This window comes from Mustelus asterias, unplaced genomic scaffold (genome assembly GCF_964213995.1).
Source record: "Mustelus asterias unplaced genomic scaffold, sMusAst1.hap1.1 HAP1_SCAFFOLD_1731, whole genome shotgun sequence".
Classification (NCBI taxonomy): domain Eukaryota; kingdom Metazoa; phylum Chordata; class Chondrichthyes; order Carcharhiniformes; family Triakidae; genus Mustelus; species Mustelus asterias.
Window position 1 is genome coordinate 50,055 of NW_027591676.1, and position 16,842 is coordinate 66,896.

General features: G+C 53.5%; 1 protein-coding gene across 1 annotated transcript in view; it reads left to right on the forward strand.

Annotated features, from left to right (window-relative positions):
* LOC144488639 (cohesin subunit SA-1-like) overlaps positions 1-16,842 on the forward strand; it is a gene marked incomplete at its 3' end in the record, with an annotated part of 77,219 nt that overhangs the window by 48,599 nt on the left and 11,778 nt on the right. Inside the window, 8 exon segments of the mRNA XM_078206705.1 lie at positions 273-387; positions 1,140-1,257; positions 1,829-1,932; positions 2,799-2,891; positions 6,453-6,542; positions 7,975-8,178; positions 9,761-9,831; positions 10,618-10,705. Coding sequence (XP_078062831.1) covers positions 273-387; positions 1,140-1,257; positions 1,829-1,932; positions 2,799-2,891; positions 6,453-6,542; positions 7,975-8,178; positions 9,761-9,831; positions 10,618-10,705 — 883 coding nt within the window.

A 16,842-nucleotide genomic window follows, 5' to 3' on the forward strand; every position in this document is an offset into this window, starting at 1 on the left:
GTGTCTGTGTGTGTGTGTCTGTGTGTGTGTGTCTGTGTGTGTGTGTCTGTGTGTGTGTGTCTGTGTGTGTGTGTCTGTGTGTGTGTGTCTGTGTGTGTGTGTCTGTGTGTGTGTGTCTGTCTGTCTGTGTCTGTCTGTGTGTGTGTGTCTGTGTGTGTGTGTGTCTGTGTGTGTGTGTGTCTGTGTGTGTGTCTGTGTGTGTGTGTGTGTGTGTCTGTGTGTGTGTCTGTGCGTCAGTCAGCGATGTGACCTGGCGTTGTTTTCTCTCTCAGGTTGCTGAGACATTATGATGCTGAACATGAGGAGGCTGTGGCGAAGGATCGAGGGAAACGCAGTGTGAACGGAGAATTCATTAAGCTGCTGCTCACCTTTTTCTTAGAGAGCGAGGTGCGTCTTAATCATAGTCGTCGCGTTTCACAGCACAGAAAGAGGCCGCTCGGCCCATTGTGGCTGTCAAGCTTCTACCATTTTCCAGCACTTGGTCCGTAGCCTTGTGTGCTTGCTGTCCAAATGCTTCTTAAGTGTTGTGAGGGTTCCCACCTCCACCACCCTTTCAGACAGTGAGCTCCAGACTCCACCACCCAATCCACCCACCCTGCTCTCTCTCATTCTCGCGAGATAATCCACCCACCTTGCTCTCTCTCTCTCATTCTCGCGAGATAATCCACCCACCTTGCTCTCTCTCTCTCATTCTCGCGAGATAATCCACCCACCTTGCTCTCTCTCTCTCATTCTCGTGAGATAATCCACCCAATCTACACATCTTTGGACAATAAGGGATAATTTTAGCATGGCCAATCCATCTAACCTGCGCATCTTTGGACTGTGGGAGGAAATCGGGACACCCGGAGGAAACCCACGCAGACACGGGGGAGAACGTTCAGACTCCGTACAGCGCTAACCACTGTGCCACCGTGCCCCCCCCCCCCCCTCTCTCTCTCGTGCACATCTCTTCCCCCTTCTCTCTCTCACGTGCATGTCCCCCTCCCCCCACCCTCTCTCTCTCTGATCCGCATGGTCCCCCTCCTCTCTCTCTCTCACGCACATCTTCTCCCCGTCCCTCTCTCTCTCTCTCGCGCTCTCCTCTTGTCTTGAACACTGATCCATTTCTGTTTTGGTTCTCCCGTTTTTCTCCTCAGCTCCATGAGCACTGTGCGTATCTGGTGGACAGCCTGTGGGACCATGCTGGCTCTGTGCTGAAGGATTGGGAAGGGATGACAGAGTTGCTTCTGGAAGAGATTGGAGAAGATGAGGAGGGTGAGTTCCCGGTGTGGGCAGTAACACAAGATGGAGCCTCAGTGATGTCATGCTGCAGCCTGCTTTGTGTAACGCAGCGGGAATAAGACCCGTGACTGGGCGAACCCCACGGCCCACAACATGACCGTCTATTTTAAGTTTATCTGTTCGTGTCACAAGTAGGCTTGCAATGAAGTTACTGTGAAAATCCCCTAGTCTCCACACTCCAGCGCCTGTTCGGGTAACACTGGGGGAGAATTTAGCACGGCCAATGCACCCTAACCAGCACGTCTTTCGGATTGTACGAGGAAACTGGAGCACCCGGAGGAAACCCACGCAGACTCGGGGAGAACGTGCAGACACCACACAGACAGTGACCCAAGCCGGGAATCGAACCCGAGTCCCTGGCGCTGTGAGGCCGCAGTGCTAACCACTGTGCCACCATTCAGGCATTGGTGCTTCTGGGCTACACGGAGTGAGGGTGGTACGTGGCAGTGCCCAGGAGGGTGGCGTGTGTGGGAATGCGGGAGATTGGGACGGGGTGTTGTGTGGTTGGGAGCTACTTCCTCACTCTGTGCTTTCTGTGTTGTAGGACTCAGTGACCAAGAGGAGAACGCTCTGATTGAACTGATTGTGTGCTCGATGAGGCAGGCAGTCGAGGGTTACCCACCCATTGGCAGGGTTTCAGGGAAGAAGGTAATTCCACATTCCCCAGGTATCCCGGAATTCTCTCCCAGTCTGGGAGCAGCAGGAGACCTGGGCTGGAAGAGTTGGCGCTCTGGGGGAGTCAGTGGAGTGGGGGGGGGGCGGGTAGAAAGAGGCAACGGGGTCTGAGGTGGAACGGTGATGTGGATTAGGTAACCTGGGGTCAGGGGTTAGTGCAGTGTGTATCAGGTAACTTTCAGGTGAGCGGTCAGTTAACCCTGAGGGTAATGTGTCAGTGTTATGTGGATCAGGTAGCCCTGAGGATGAGGAGTCCGGTAACCCTTTGGATTAGAGGTGAAGGGGTCAGAGTGTGGGTCAGGTAACCCTGGGGTGAGAGGTCAGGGTCATTTGGATCATGTGACCCTGTGGATACGGGGTGAGGGGCAATTAACGCTGGGGTGAGAGCTCAGTGTGAGGGGTCAGGTGACTGGGGGGGTGAGGGGTCAGGTGACTGGGGGGTGAGAGGTCAGTGTGGATGGGTCAGGTGACTCGGAGGTGAGAGGTCAGTGTGAGGGGGTCAAGTGACGGGGGTGAGAGGTCAGTGTGATGGGTCAGGTGACTGGGGGTGAGAGGTCAGTGTGAGGGGGTGAGAGCTCAGTGTGAGGGGTCAGGTGACTGGGGGGTGAGGGGTCAGGTGACTGGGGGGTGAGAGGTCAGTGTGGATGAGTCAGGTGACTCGGGGGTGAGAGGTCAGTGTGAGGGGTCAGGTGACTGGGAGTGAGAGGTCAGTGTGATGGGTCAGGTGACTGGGGGTGAGGGGTCAGTGTGAGGAGTCAGGTGACTGGGGGTGGGGAGTCAGGTTACTGGCATTGAGGGGTCAGGGGTGACTCTGAAGCCATTGTCTTGTGTTAAAATAGCTGCTGACGGCAAAAGAACGAAAGCAACAAATGGACGACCGGGTCAAACTGTCGGAGCATTTCATCGTCATCATCCCACAGCTCCTGGCCAAGGTACGGGGATGGGGGGGCATTACCCAAGCTCCTGGCCAAGATACGGGGATGGGGGGCATTACCCACAGCTCTTGGCCAAGGTACGGGGACAGGGGGGCATTACCCACAGCTCCTGGCCAAGGTACGGGGACAGGGGGGCATTACCCACAGCTCTTGGCCAGGGTATGGGGACAGTGGGGGGGTGGGCGGGGAGGGGAGGTGGGCGGAGGGGAGGGGAGGTGGGCGGAGGGGTAGGGGGGTGTGTGCGGAGGGAGACATTACCCACAGCTCCTGGGCGGGATACGGGGACAGAGGAGGGGGACATTATCCACAGCTCCTGGCCAGGGGCATGGGGGGGGGGTATTTTCCACAGTTACTGATTAATAAGATTCATAGAGGTTTACAGCATGGAAACAGGCCCTTCGGCCCAACTTGTCCATTCCGCCTCTTTTTCTTTAACCACTAATCCCAATTGCCCGCATTTGGCCCATATCCCTCTATACCCATCTTACCCGTGTAACTGTCTAAATGCTTTTTAAAAGACAAAATTGTACCTGCCTCTACTACTACCTCTGGCAGCTTGTTCCAGACACTCACCACCCTCTGTGTGAAAACATTGCCCCTCTGGACCCTTTAGTATCTCTCCCCTCTCACCTTAAACCTATGTCCTCTAGTTTTAGACTCCCCTACCTTTGGGAAAAGATATTGACTATCTAGCTGATCTAAGCCCCTCATTATTTTATAGACCTCTATAAGATCACCCCTCAGCCTCCTACGCTCCAGAGAAAAAAGTCCCAGTCTATTCAGCCTCTCCTGATAACTCAATCCATCAAGTCCCGGTAGCATCTGAGTAAATCATTTCTGCACTCTTTCTAGTTTAATAATATTCTTTCTATAATAGGGTGACCAGAACTGTACACAGTATTCCAAGTGTGGCCTTACCAATGTCTTGTACAACTTCAACAAGACGTCCCAACTCCTGTATTCAATGTTCTGACCGATGAAACCAAGCATGCTGAATGCCTTCTTCACCACTCTGTCCACCTGTGACTCCACTTTCAAGGAGTTATGAACCTGTGTCCCTAGATCTCTTTGTTCTGTAACTCTCCCCAACGCCCTACCATTAACTGAGTAAGTCCTGCCCCGGCTTGATCTACCAAAATGTATCACCTCGCATTTATCTAAATTAAATTCCATCTGCCATTCGTCAGCCCACTGGCCCAATTGATCAAGATCCTGCTGCAATCCTAGATAACCTTCTTCACTGTCCACTATGCCACCAATCTTGGTGTCATCCGCAAACTTATTAACCATGCCTCCTATATTCTCATCCAAATCATTAATATAAATGACAAATAACAGTGGACCCAGCACTGATCCCTGAGGCACACCGCTGGTCACAGGCCTCCAGTTTGAAAAACAACCCTCTGTCTTCTGTATCAAGCCAATTTTGTATCCATTTAGATACCTCACCCTGGATCCTGTGAGATTTAACCTTGTGCAACAACCTACCATGCGGTACCTTGTCAAAGGCCTTGCTAAAGTCCTTGTAGACAATGTTGACTGCACTGTCCTCACCTACCTTCTTGGTTACCTCTTCAAAAAACTCAATCAAATTTGTGAGACATGATTTTCCACTCACAAAGCCATGCTGACTGTACCTAATCAGTCCTTGAATCTCTAAATGCCTGTAGATCCTGTCTCCCAAAATACCTTCCAACAACTTACCCACCACAGATGTGAGGCTCACTGGCCTGCAGTTGCCAGGCTTTTCCCTGCAGCCCTTTTTAAACAAAGGCACAACATTTGCCACCCTCCAATCTTCAGGCAACTCATCCGTGACAATTGATGATTCAAATATCTCTGCGAGGGGACCTGCTATTCCTTCCCTCTCCTCCCACAACGTCCTGGGATACATTTCATCAGGTCCTGGGATTTATCTACCTTGATGCGCTTTAAGACTTCCAGCACCTCTTTCTCTGTAATATGTACACTCCTCACGACATCACTATTTATTTCCCCAAGTTCCCTAACATCCATGCCTTTCTCAACAGTAAATACTGATGAGAAATATTCATTTAGGATCTCACCCATCTCTTGTGGATCCGCACATAGATGACCTTGTTGATCCTTAAGAGGCCCTACTCTCTCCCTTGTTACTCTTTTAGCCTTTATGTATTTGTATTCTTTGTATTTGTATTTGAATCTTTGGATTATCCTTTGCCTTATCTGCCAAAACAAACTCGTGTCCCCTTTTTGCCCTCCTGATTTCTCTCTTAACTCTACTCCTACAACCCCTATACTCTTCAAGGGATCCACTTGATCCCAGCTGCCCATGGATGTCATGTGCCGCCTCCTTCTTCTTGACCAGGGCCTCAATATCCCGAGTCATCCAGGGTTCCCTGCTTCTACCAGCCTTGCCCTTCACTCTCAGAGGAATGTGTTTACCCTGAACCCTGGTTAACACACTTACCAGCTGTCCCTTTGCCTTCCCACAGACTCCCCCAGTTAACGTTTGAAAGTTCCTGCCTGATACCATCAAAATTGGCCATGCCCCAATTTAGAATTTTAACTTTTGGGCCAGACCTATCATTCTCCATCGCTATCTTAAAACTAATGGAATTATGGTCACTGGTCCCAAAGTGATCCCTCGCTAACACTTCTGTCACCTGCTCTTTCTTATTTCCCAGGAGGAGGTCAGGTTTTGTCCCCTCTCTAGTCGGGCCATCCACATACTGAATGAGAAATTCCTCCTGAATACGCGCAACAAATTTCTCTCCATCCAATCCTCTAATACTATGGCTGTCCCAGTCAATGTTGGGAAAGTTAAAATCCCCTGCTATTACCACCCTATTTTTCTTGGAGCTATCTGTAATCTCCTTACATATTTGCTCCTCAATTTCCCGACGACTATTTGGGGGCCAATAGTACAACCCTATCAAAGTGATTTCCCCCTTCTTATTTCTCAGTTCTACCCATATAGACTCAGTGGCCGAACCCTCTGATATATCCCCTCTCAGTACGGCCGTGATGTTTTCCCTAATCAATAATGCAATTCTCCCCTCCTCTCTTACCCCCTGTTCTATCTTTCCTATAGCATCTGTACCCTGGAACATTGAGCTGCCAGTCCTGTCCCTCCCTTAGCCATGTTTCAGTAATTACTATAATATCCCAGTCCTACGTACCCATCCATGCCCTGAGTTCATCTGCCTTTCCCGTCAGGCCTCTTGCATTGAAATTAATGCAGTTTAATCTGGGCTTCCTTTGCTCTCTGTCCTGCTTTTGCCTGATCTGTCTGGTACTAGGATTACTGACACTGCCTTTACTATTTAATGTGCTCCCTTCAACTTCTGTGCTGTCCTCAGTCTTCTGTTCTGTCTCCCTAGTGCTTTGGGTTCCACCCAAGAATTGGTTATGTTTGTATCAAGGCGAGTGCAGGGTATATATCCATTGGTGGGTGGGTGTTTGAGAGGTAGGGGGGACGGCCCATTTCCAGGGGAAAGGGTCAGTTATAGAAGACATTGCTTGCTTGCTGAAGCACTATAGAGACACTGACTGCTCCTGCCCTTTGTTCTGTTCCAGTATTCTGCGGATGCCGAGAAAGTCTCAAACCTGCTGCAGATTCCCACTTTCTTCGATCTGGACATCTATTGCAGCAGGCGGCTGGAGAAGGTGAGACTGGGTGTGGGAGGGATGGAGAGTGGGATGGCGCTCTCATCCCAGGCTCTTTCACACCGCCCATGTATCCCTCTACTCTCAGCGATCTTCTCCACACAACATGCGATCTGGGTCTCTCCCTCTCTCTGGGTCTTTCTCTCCCTCACCCTCTGGGTCTCTCGCTCTCTCTCTCGCTCTCTCTCTCCCTCGCCCTCTGGGTCTCTCTCTCTCTTCCTCGCCCTCTGGGTCTCTCTCTCTCTCTCTCTCCCTCGCCCTCTGGGTCTCTCTCTCTCTCTCCCTCACCCTTTGGGTCTCTCTCTCTCTCTCTCCCTCGCCCTCTGGGTCTCTCTCTCTCTCTCTCTCTCTCTCTCTCCCTCGCCCTCTGGGTCTCTCTCTCTCTCTCTCTCTCCCTCGCCCTCTGGGTCTCTCTCTCTCGCTCTCTCTCTCCCTCGCCCTCTGGGTCTCTCTCTCCCTCACCCTCTGGGTCTCTCTCTCTCGCTCACCCTCTGGGTCTCTCTCTCTCGCTCTCTCTCTCCCTCACCCTCTGGGTCTCTCTCTCTCGCTCTCTCTCTCCCTCACCCTCTGGGTCTCTCTCTCTCGCTCTCTCCCTCACCCTCTGGGTCTGTCTCTGTCTCTTTCTCTCTCCCTCGCCCTCTGGGTCTCTCTCCCTCACTCGCTCTCTCTGGGTCTCTCTCTCTCTTTCTCTCTCTCTGGGTTTCTCTCTCTCCCTCGTTTTTTTTATTCATTTGTGGGACCTGGGCGTCGCTGGCTGGGCCAGCATTTATTGCCCATCCCTAGCTGCCCTTGAGAAGGTGGTGGTGAGCTGCCTTCTTGAATCGCTGCAGTCCACATGCTGTGGGTTGACCCACAATGCCGTTAGGGAGGGAATTCCAGGATTTTGATCCAGCGACTGCGAAGGAACGGCCGATATATTTCCAAGTCAGGACGGTGAGTGGCTCGGAGGGGAACTTACAGGTGGTGGTGTTCCCATGTAGCTGCTGCTCTTGTCCTTCTGCATGGAAGTGAGGGGTCTTTGGGTTTGGAAGGTGCTGTCTCAGGATGTGCAGTGAATCTTGTAGATAGTACACACTGCTGCTACTGAGCGTCGGTGGTGGAGGGAGTGAGTGTTTGTAGATGTGGTGCCAATCAAGCGGGGCTGCTTTGTCCTGGATGGTGTCGAGTTTCTTGAGTGTTGTTGGAGCCGCACCATCCAGGCAAGTGGGGAGTTTCCATCACACTCCTGACTTGTGCCTTGTAGATGGTGGACAGGCTTTGGGGGGAGTCAGGAGGTGAGTTACTCTCCGCAGGATTCCCAGCCTCTGACCTGCTCTTGAAGCCACTGTGTTTATGTGGTGACCCCCCCACCCCAAGCTGGGCTCTCTCAGACTCTCCCACGTGTCCCTCTCCCTCACCTCTCTCTCTCTCTCTCTCTGGTCTGTGTTGGCAGTATCTGGACCTCCTCCTGAAGCAGATCCGGGATATTGTGGAGAAGCACACGGAGATGGAGGTGCTGGAGGCCTGTAGCCGGGCCTACTACACCCTGTGTAATGAGGACTACACCATCCGCAACCGTGTGGACATTGCCCGCAGCCAGATCGTCGACACGCTGGTGGAGATATTCACTCAGTCTGTGGAGGAGTTACTGCATGAGGTCAGTCTGCCGACGACTCCACACACACAGCCGCGGGGAGGAGAGTTTCCCCAGAGTCTGACAGAGACTTCACATCACCTCCCTGCTGCATCCCTATAACCTCCTCCCGTTCCACCACCCACAAGACCTTTACACTGGGGAGCTGTGAGGGTGCGTCAGGACTGGGGAGCTGTGAGGGTGCGTCAGGACTGGGGAGCTGTGAGGGTGCATCAGGACTGGGGAGCTGTGAGGGTGCGTCAGGACTGGGGAGCTGTGAGGGTGCGTCAGGACTGGGGAGCTGTGAGGGTGCATCAGGACTGGGGAGCTGTGAGGGTGCGTCAGGACTGTGGAGCTGTGAGGGTGTGTCAGGGCTGGGAGCTGTGAGGGTGCGTCAGGACTGGGGAGCTGTGAGGGTGCGTCAGGACTGGGGAGCTGTGAGGGTGCGTCAGGGCTGGGGAGCTGTGAGGGTGCGTCAGGACTGGGGAGCTGTGAGGGTGCGTCGGGGCGGGGAGCTGTGAGGGTGCGTCAGGACCTGGGAGCTGTGAGGGTGCGTCGGGGCGGGGAGCTGTGAGGGTGCGTCAGGATTGGGGAGCTGTGAGGGTGCATCAGGGCTGGGGAGCTGTGAGGGTGCGTCAGGATTGGGGAGCTGTGAGGGTGCGTCAGGACTGGGGAGCTGTGAGGGTGCGTCAGGGTGGGGAGCTGTGAGGGTGCGTCAGGGTGGGGAGCTGTGAGGGTGCGTCGGGGCGGGGAGCTGTGAGGGTGCGTCAGGATTGGGGAGCTGTGAGGGTGCGTCAGGACTGGGGAGCTGTGAGGGTGCGTCAGGGTGGGGAGCTGTGAGGGTGCGTCAGGGTGGGGAGCTGTGAGGGTGCGTCAGGATTGGGGAGCTGTGAGGGTGCGTCAGGATTGGGGAGCTGTGAGGGTGCGTCAGGACTGGGGAGCTGTGAGGGTGGATCAGGACTGGGGAGCTGTGAGGGTGCGTCAGGGCGGGGAGGGGAGCGGGGCAGGCTCGGAGGGGTGCGGTGGGGAGGGGCCTCGGAAAGGGGAGCGGTGGGGTCTCGGGGAGGGGAGCGGTGGGGTCTCGGGGAGGGGAGCGGTGGGGTCTCGGGGAGGGGAGCGGTGGGGTCTCGGGGAGGGGAGCGGTGGGGGCTGGGGGAGGGGAGCGTGGGGGGCTGGGGGAGGGGAGCGGTGGGGACTGGGGGGGGGAGGGGAGCGGTGGGGGCTGGGGGAGGGGAGCGGTGGGGGCTGGGGGAGGGGAGCGGTGGGGGGCTGGGGGAGGGGAGCGGTGGGGGGCTGGGGGAGGGGAGCGGTGGGGGGCTGGGGGAGGGGAGCGGTGGGGGGGCTGGGGGGGAGCTGGGGGGGGGGCTGGGGGAGGGGGGCTGGGGGAGGGGGGCTGTGGGGGGGCTGGGGGAGGGGAGCGTGGGGGGCTGGGGGAGGGGAGCGTGGGGGGCTGGGGGAGGGGAGCGGTGGGGGCTCGGGGAGCTGGGGGGGGCTCGGTGAGGGGAGCGGGGTGGGGGAAGAGGGGGGTCTCTGGGAGGGGAGCGCTGGGGATGGCTTGGGTCACTGTGCTCCGATGTCTGTGGTTGATGTTGCTCTGTGGTTACAGGTGGGAGAGACGGATGAGGATAATTTGTACACCGTGGCCACATCACTAAAGAGACTGACTGCCCTATACAAGTGAGTGTCACATTGAGTGTCCCCTCCCCGGCGATCGTTGTCACCGAGCGAGCCCGTTCCCCCACATTCCCCGCCCCCCCCCCTCACTTCCTCACCCCCTCACTCTCTCCGTCATACCTGTGCTGACCTTCTGAACAGTCCCAATTTAAATCACTCCCCCCCCGCTCATCTATCCAACGTCTGGGGGTGGGGGTTGGGGGGCGGGGGTGGTAACATTTAACAGTAAGTTGTTGTTGGCTGCCTGGGAGGGGAGCGGTTGGGGGGCTCGGGGAGGGGAGCGGTGGGGGGCTCGGGGAGGGGAGCGGTGGGGGCTCGGGGAGGGGAGCGGTGGGGGATCGGGGAGGGGAGCGGTGGGGGGCTCGGGGAGGGGAGCGGTGGGGGGCTCGGGGAGGGGAGCGGTGGGGGGCTCGGGGAGGGGAGCGGTGGGGGGCTCGGGGAGGGGAGCGGTGGGGGGCTCGGGGAGGGGAGCGGTGGGGGGCTCGGGGAGGGGAGCGGTGGGGGGCTCGGGGAGGGGAGCGGTGGGGGGCTCGGGGAGGGGAGCGGTGGGGGGCTCGGGGAGGGGAGCGGTGGGGGGCTCGGGGAGGGGAGCGGTGGGGGGCTCGGGGAGGGGAGCGGTGGGGGCTCGGGGAGGGGAGCGGTGGGGGGCTCGGGGAGGGGAGCGGTGGGGGGCTCGGGGAGGGGAGCGGTGGGGGGCTCGGGGAGGGGAGCGTGGGGGTCTCGGGGAGGGGAGCGGTGGGGGCTCGGGTGAGGCCTGGTGCGTTCAGCTGCCTTGTCTTCTCCCCACAGTGCCCATGACCTGACCAGATGGGAGTTATTCGACAATTGCTGCCGTGTCCTGGATCGGGGGATTAATACAGGAGAGATCCCGGAACAGGTAGATCAGGGGCAACCCGGTTTTGGGGAGGCGATGGCCCAGTGGTATTATCGCCAGGTTATTAATCCGGAAACTCAGCTAATGTTCTGGTGACCCAGGGTTCGAATCCCGCCACAGCAGATGGTGGAATTTGAATTCAATAAATAAAAATATCTGGAATTCAGAATCTACTGATGACCATGAAACCCATCGTCGATTGTTGGAAAAACTCACCTAGTTCCTTTCGGGAAGGAAATCTACTGTCCTCACCCGGTCTGGCCTACATGTGACTCCAGAGCCACAGCAATGTGGCGGGTGCCTGGAACTCGCTTCCGGGGGAGACTGTGGAAGCAGATAGAACAGTACAGCACAGAACAGGCCCTTCGGCCCTCGATGTTGTGCCGAGCTTTGTCCGAAACCAAGATCAAGCTATCCCACTCCCTATCATCCTGGTGTGCTCCATGTGCCTATCCAATAACCACTTAAATGTTCCTAAAGTGTCTGACTCCACTATCACTGCAGGCAGTCCATTCCACACCCCAACCACTCTCTGAGTAAAGAACCTACCTCAGACATCCCTCCTCTGTCTCCCACCACGAACCTTATAGTTATGCCCCCTAGTAACAGCTACATCCACCCGAGGAAATAGTCCCTGAACGTTCACTCTATCTATCCCCCTCATCATCTTATAAACCTCTATTAAGTCGCCTCTCATCATAGATAGAATCATAGAAACCCTACAGTACAGAAAGAGGCCATTCGGCCCATCGAGTCTGCACCGACCACAATCCCACCCAGGCCCTACCCCCATATCCCTACATATTTTACCCACTAATCCCTCTAATCTACGCATCCCAGGACACTAAGGGGCAATTTTAGCATGGCCAATCAACCTAACCCGCACATCTTTGGACTGTGGGAGGAAACCGGAGCACCCGGAGGAAACCCACGCAGACACGAGGAGAATGTGCAAACTCCACACAGACAGTGACCCAAGCCGGGAATCGAACCCAGGTCCCTGGAGCTGTGAAGCAGCAGTGCTAACCACTGTGCTACCGTGCCGCTCCAGAGAGAACAGCCCTAGCTCCCTCAACCTTTCCTCATAAAACCTACCCTCCAAACCAGGCAGCATCCTGGTAAATCTCCACGGTAGTGACTTTTAAGGGGCGTCTTGACAAACACATGAATAGGATGGGAATAGAGGGATATGGTCTCCGGAAGGGTAGGGGGTTTTAGTTCAGTCGGGCAGCATGGTCAGTGCAGGCTTGGAGGGCCGAAGGGCCTGTTCCTGTGCTGTAATATTCTTTGTTGACTCTCAACTGCCCTCCAAGGGCAACTAGGGATGGGCAATAAATATTGGCCCAGCCAGCGACACCTGTGTCCCACAAATGAATAAACTCTGCGGGATTCCCTGCTCCGAGGCAGAGATCGGGGAGAGAGAGAGAGAGACGGCCGAACCTGCCTGCTGCCTGGAGTTCAAGTTGCTCGATCTGAGTTTCCCTAAGGCGATGGGCTGTCTCACTGAGCAAACATCCGAGCATGGGCCCAGGACGTATGTCACAGCCTCGAGGCTTTGCACCTAACACGGATTCAGTTTAATCCGTAACGGCAGATATCAGTGTCCAGCCAGCATTGGGCTGAACGAGCGCCTCCGCCAACCAAGTGCTTTTGAAATGTAGTTTTGGTTGTTGCGTGGGTGCGTATTTCTGCACAGCAAGATCCCACGACCCGTAATAAAGAACAAAGAAAATTACAGCACAGGAACAGGCCCTTCGGCCCCTCCGAGCCTGCACCGACCATGCTGCCCGACTGAACTAAAACCCCCTACCCTTCCGGGGACCATATCCCTCTATTCCCATCCTATTCATGTACTTGTCAAGACGCCCCTTAAAAATCACTATCGTATCCGCTTCCACTACCACCCCCGGCAACGAGTTCCAGGCACCCACCACCCTCTCTGTAAAAAATCTTGCCTCGTACATCTCCTTTAAACCTTGCCCCTCGCACCTTAAACCGGTGCCCCCGAGTAATTGACTCTTCCATCCTGGGGAAAAAGCTTCTGACTATCCACTCTGTCCATGCCCTTCATAATCTTGTAGACTTCTATCAGGTCTCCCCTCAACCTCCGTCGTTCCAGTGAGAACAAACCAAGTTTCTCCAACCTCTCTTCATAGCTAATGCCCTCCATTCCAGGCAACATCCTGGTAAATCTTTTCTGTAGCCTCTCCAAAGCCTCCACATCCTTCTGGTAGTGTGGCGACCAGAATTGAACACTATGTTCCAAGTGCGGCCTAACTAAGGTTCTATAAAGCTGCGACATGACTTGCCAATTTTTAAACTCAATGCCCCGGCCAATGAAAGCAAGCATGCCGTATGCCTTCTTGACTACCTTCTCCACCTGCATTGCCGCTCTCAGTGACCTGTGTACCTGTACACCCAGATCTCTTTGCCTATCAATACTCTTAAGGGTTCTGCCATTTACTGTATATTTCCTATCTGTATTAGACCTTCCAAAATGCATTACCTCACATTTGTCCGGATTAAACTCCATCTGCCATCTCTCCGCCCAAGTGTCCAACTGATCTATATCCTGCTGTATCGTCTGATGGTCCTCATCGCTATCCGCAGATCCACCAACCTTTGTGTTGTCCGCAAACTTACTAATCAATCCAGTTACATTTTCCTCCAAATCATTTATATATATTACAAACAGCAAAGGTCCCAGTACTGATCCCAGAGGAACACCACTTGTCATAGCCCTCCATTCAGGATCGCACCCTTCCACTGCTCCCCTCTGTCTTCTATGACCGAGCCAGTTCTGTATCCACCTTGCCAGCCCATCTCTGATCCCATGCGACTTCACCTTCTCCAACAGTCTGCCATGAGGGACCTTGTCAAAGGCCTCACTGAAGTCCATGTAGACAACATCCACTGCCCTACCCTCATCAATCATCTTCATCACTTCCTCAAAAAACTTGATCAGGTTAGTGAGACACGACTTCCCCTTCACAAAACCATGTTGCCTCTCACTAATATGTCCACTTATTTCCAAGTGGGAATAAATCCTGTCTCGAAGAATTCTCTCCAATAATTTCCCTACCACTGATGTAAGGCTCACCGGCCTGTAATTACCTGGATTATTCTTGCTACCCTTCTTAAACAAAGGAACAACATTGGCTATTCTCCAATCCTTTGGGACCTCCCCTGTAGTCATGATGTGGAGATGCCGGCGTTGGACTGGGGTAAACACAGTAAGAAGTTTAACAACACCAGGTTAAAGTCCAACAGGTTTATTTGGTAGCAAAAGCCACGCAAGCTTTCAGAGCCTTAAGCTCCTCCTTCAGGTGAGTGAAGAAGGGGCTTAAGGCTCCGAAAGCTTGTGTGGCTTTTGCTACCAAATAAACCTGTTGGACTTTAACCTGGTGTTGTTAAACTTCTTACTGTGACCTCCCCTGTAGCCAGTGAGGATACAAAGATTTCTCTCAAGGCCCCAGCAATTTCCTCCCTTGCCCCTCTCAGTATTCTGGTGTATATCCCATCAGTCCCTGGGGACTTATCTTCCTTAATGTTTCTCAAGAACCCCAATACCACCTCCTTTTTGATCTGAACATGACTCAAACTATCAACACACCCTTTCCCAGACTCATCATCCAACAAGTCCTTCTCTTTGGTGAATACTGACACAAAGTACTCATTTAATACCTCGCCCATTTCCACTGGCACCACGCATAGATTCCCTCTCTTGTCCTTGAGTGGGCCAACCCTCTCCCTGGCTACCCTCTTGCTCTTTATATATGTATAAAAAGCCTTGGGATTTTCCTTAATCCTGCTGACCAATGATTTTTCATGACCCCTTTTAGGGGTCCTTACTTCTTGCTTAAGTTTCTTTCTACTTTCCTTGTATTCCACACTTGCTTCGTCTGTTCCCAGCCTCCTAGCTTTGACAAATGTTTCCTTTTTCTCTTTGACTAGGCTCACAATATCTCTCGTTATCCAAGGTTCCCAAAACTTGCCACACTTATCCTTCATCCTTACGGAATATGCCGGTCCTGAATCCCTATCAACTTGCACTTGAAAGCCTCCCAGATGCCAGATGTTGACTTGCCCTCAAACATCTGCCCCCAATCTACATTCTCCAGTTCCTGCCTAATATTGTTGTAATTAGCCTTCCCCCAATTTAGCACCTTCACTTGAGGACTACACTTATCTTTATCCATCAGTACCTTAAAGCTTACTGAATTGTGGTCACTGTTCCCGAGCTGCTCCCCTACTGGAACATCGACCACCTGGCTGGGCTCATTCCCCAATACCGGGTCCAGTATGGTCCCTTCCCTCGTTGGACTATCTGCATACTGTTTCAGGAAGCCCTCCTGGATGCTCCTTACAAACTCTGCCCCATCCACGCCCCGAGCACTAAGTGAGTCCCAGTCAATATCGGGGAAGTTAAAATCTCCCACCACAACAACCCTGTTACTTTTACACTTTGCCAAAATCTGCCGACATATCTGTTCCTCAGTCTCCCGCTGGCTGTTGGGAGGCCTATAGTAAACCCCCAACATTGTGACTACACCTTTCCTATTCCTGAGCTCTACCCATATTGCCTCGCTGTATGAGCTCTCCGAGGTGTCCTCCCGGAGTACAGCTGTGATATTCTCCTTAACCAATAGTGCAACTCCCCCACCCCTTTTACATCCCCCTCTATCCCGCCTGAAACATCTGTATCCTGGAATGTTAAGCTGCCAATCCTGTCCTTCTCTTAACCAAGTCTCTGTAATAGCAACAACATCATAGTTCCAAGTACTAATCCAAGCTCTAAGTTCATCTGCCTTACCCGTTACACTTCTCGCATTGAAACAAATGCACTTCAGTCCACCAGACCCTCTCTGATTAGCAATCCCACCCTGCCTGCTGTTTCTCTGAGTCTTACTGGCCCTACTCTCTGGTTCTCCTTCAGCTAATTCACCTTTGCTTTGGTTCCCACCCCCCTGCCAAACTAGTTTAAATCCTCCCGTGTGACACTAGCAAACCTCGCGGCCAGAATATTTGTGCCCTTCCAGTTTAGATGCAACCCGTCCTTCTTGTACAGGTCCCATCTGCCCTGGAAGAGACCCCAATGGTCCAGATATCTGAAACCCTCCCTCCTACACCAGCTGTTTAGCCACATGTTGAGCTGCACTATCTTCCTATTCCTAGCCTCACTGGCACGTGGCACAGGGAGTAATCCTGAGATTACAACCCTAGAGGTCCTGCTTTTTAACTTTCTACCTAACTCCCTAAACTGCTGCTGCAGGACCTCATCACTCTTCCTACCTATGCCGTTAGTACCAATATGTACCACGACCTCTGGCTGTTCACCCTCTCCCTTCAGAATGCTTTCTGTCTGTTCAGAGACATCCCGGACCCTGGCACCAGGGAGGCAACAAACCATCCTGGAGTCTCTTTCACATCCACAGAAACGCCTATCTGTACCCCTAACTATAGAGTCCCCTATAACTAATGAAATACTTACCTTTTTTATAAATTTGTGGAACATGGGTGTCGCTAACTCGCCAGCATTTATTGCCCATCCCTAGTTGCCCTTGGAGGGCAGTTGAAAGTCAGCTACATTGCTGTGGCTCTGGAGTCACTTGTAGGCCAGACTGGGTAAGGACGGCAGATTTCCTTCCCTAAAGGAACCAGATGGGTTTTTCCGACAATGGGTCATCAGTAGATTCTTATTTCCAGGTATTTTTTATTCCACTATCTGTCATGGCAGGATTCAAACCCGGATCCCCAGAGCATGAGCTGAGTTTCTGGATTAATAGTCCAGCGATAATACCACGAGGCCGTCGCCTCCCCATTCCATACGATCAGACTGAAATGTTGATTAAAGGATGCTCATGAGCGAATGTGTGACGCAGGCCACCTGACTCCTTCAAAACAGCGCTGCTTATTCTTCATCATCCACAGGATCCAATGGACTTAATCGCTGAAATCTCGCTGGCCTTTACTGTGGTGGCATCTTGCGGTCCCTCCAACAGTCCACCCCGGCCATTGGTTTCCTGCCAATCCTGTCCTTCCCTGAACCAAGTCTCTGTAATAGCAACAACATCATAGTTCCAAGTACTAATCCAAGCTCTAAGTTCATCTGCCTTACCCGTTACACTTCTCACATTGAA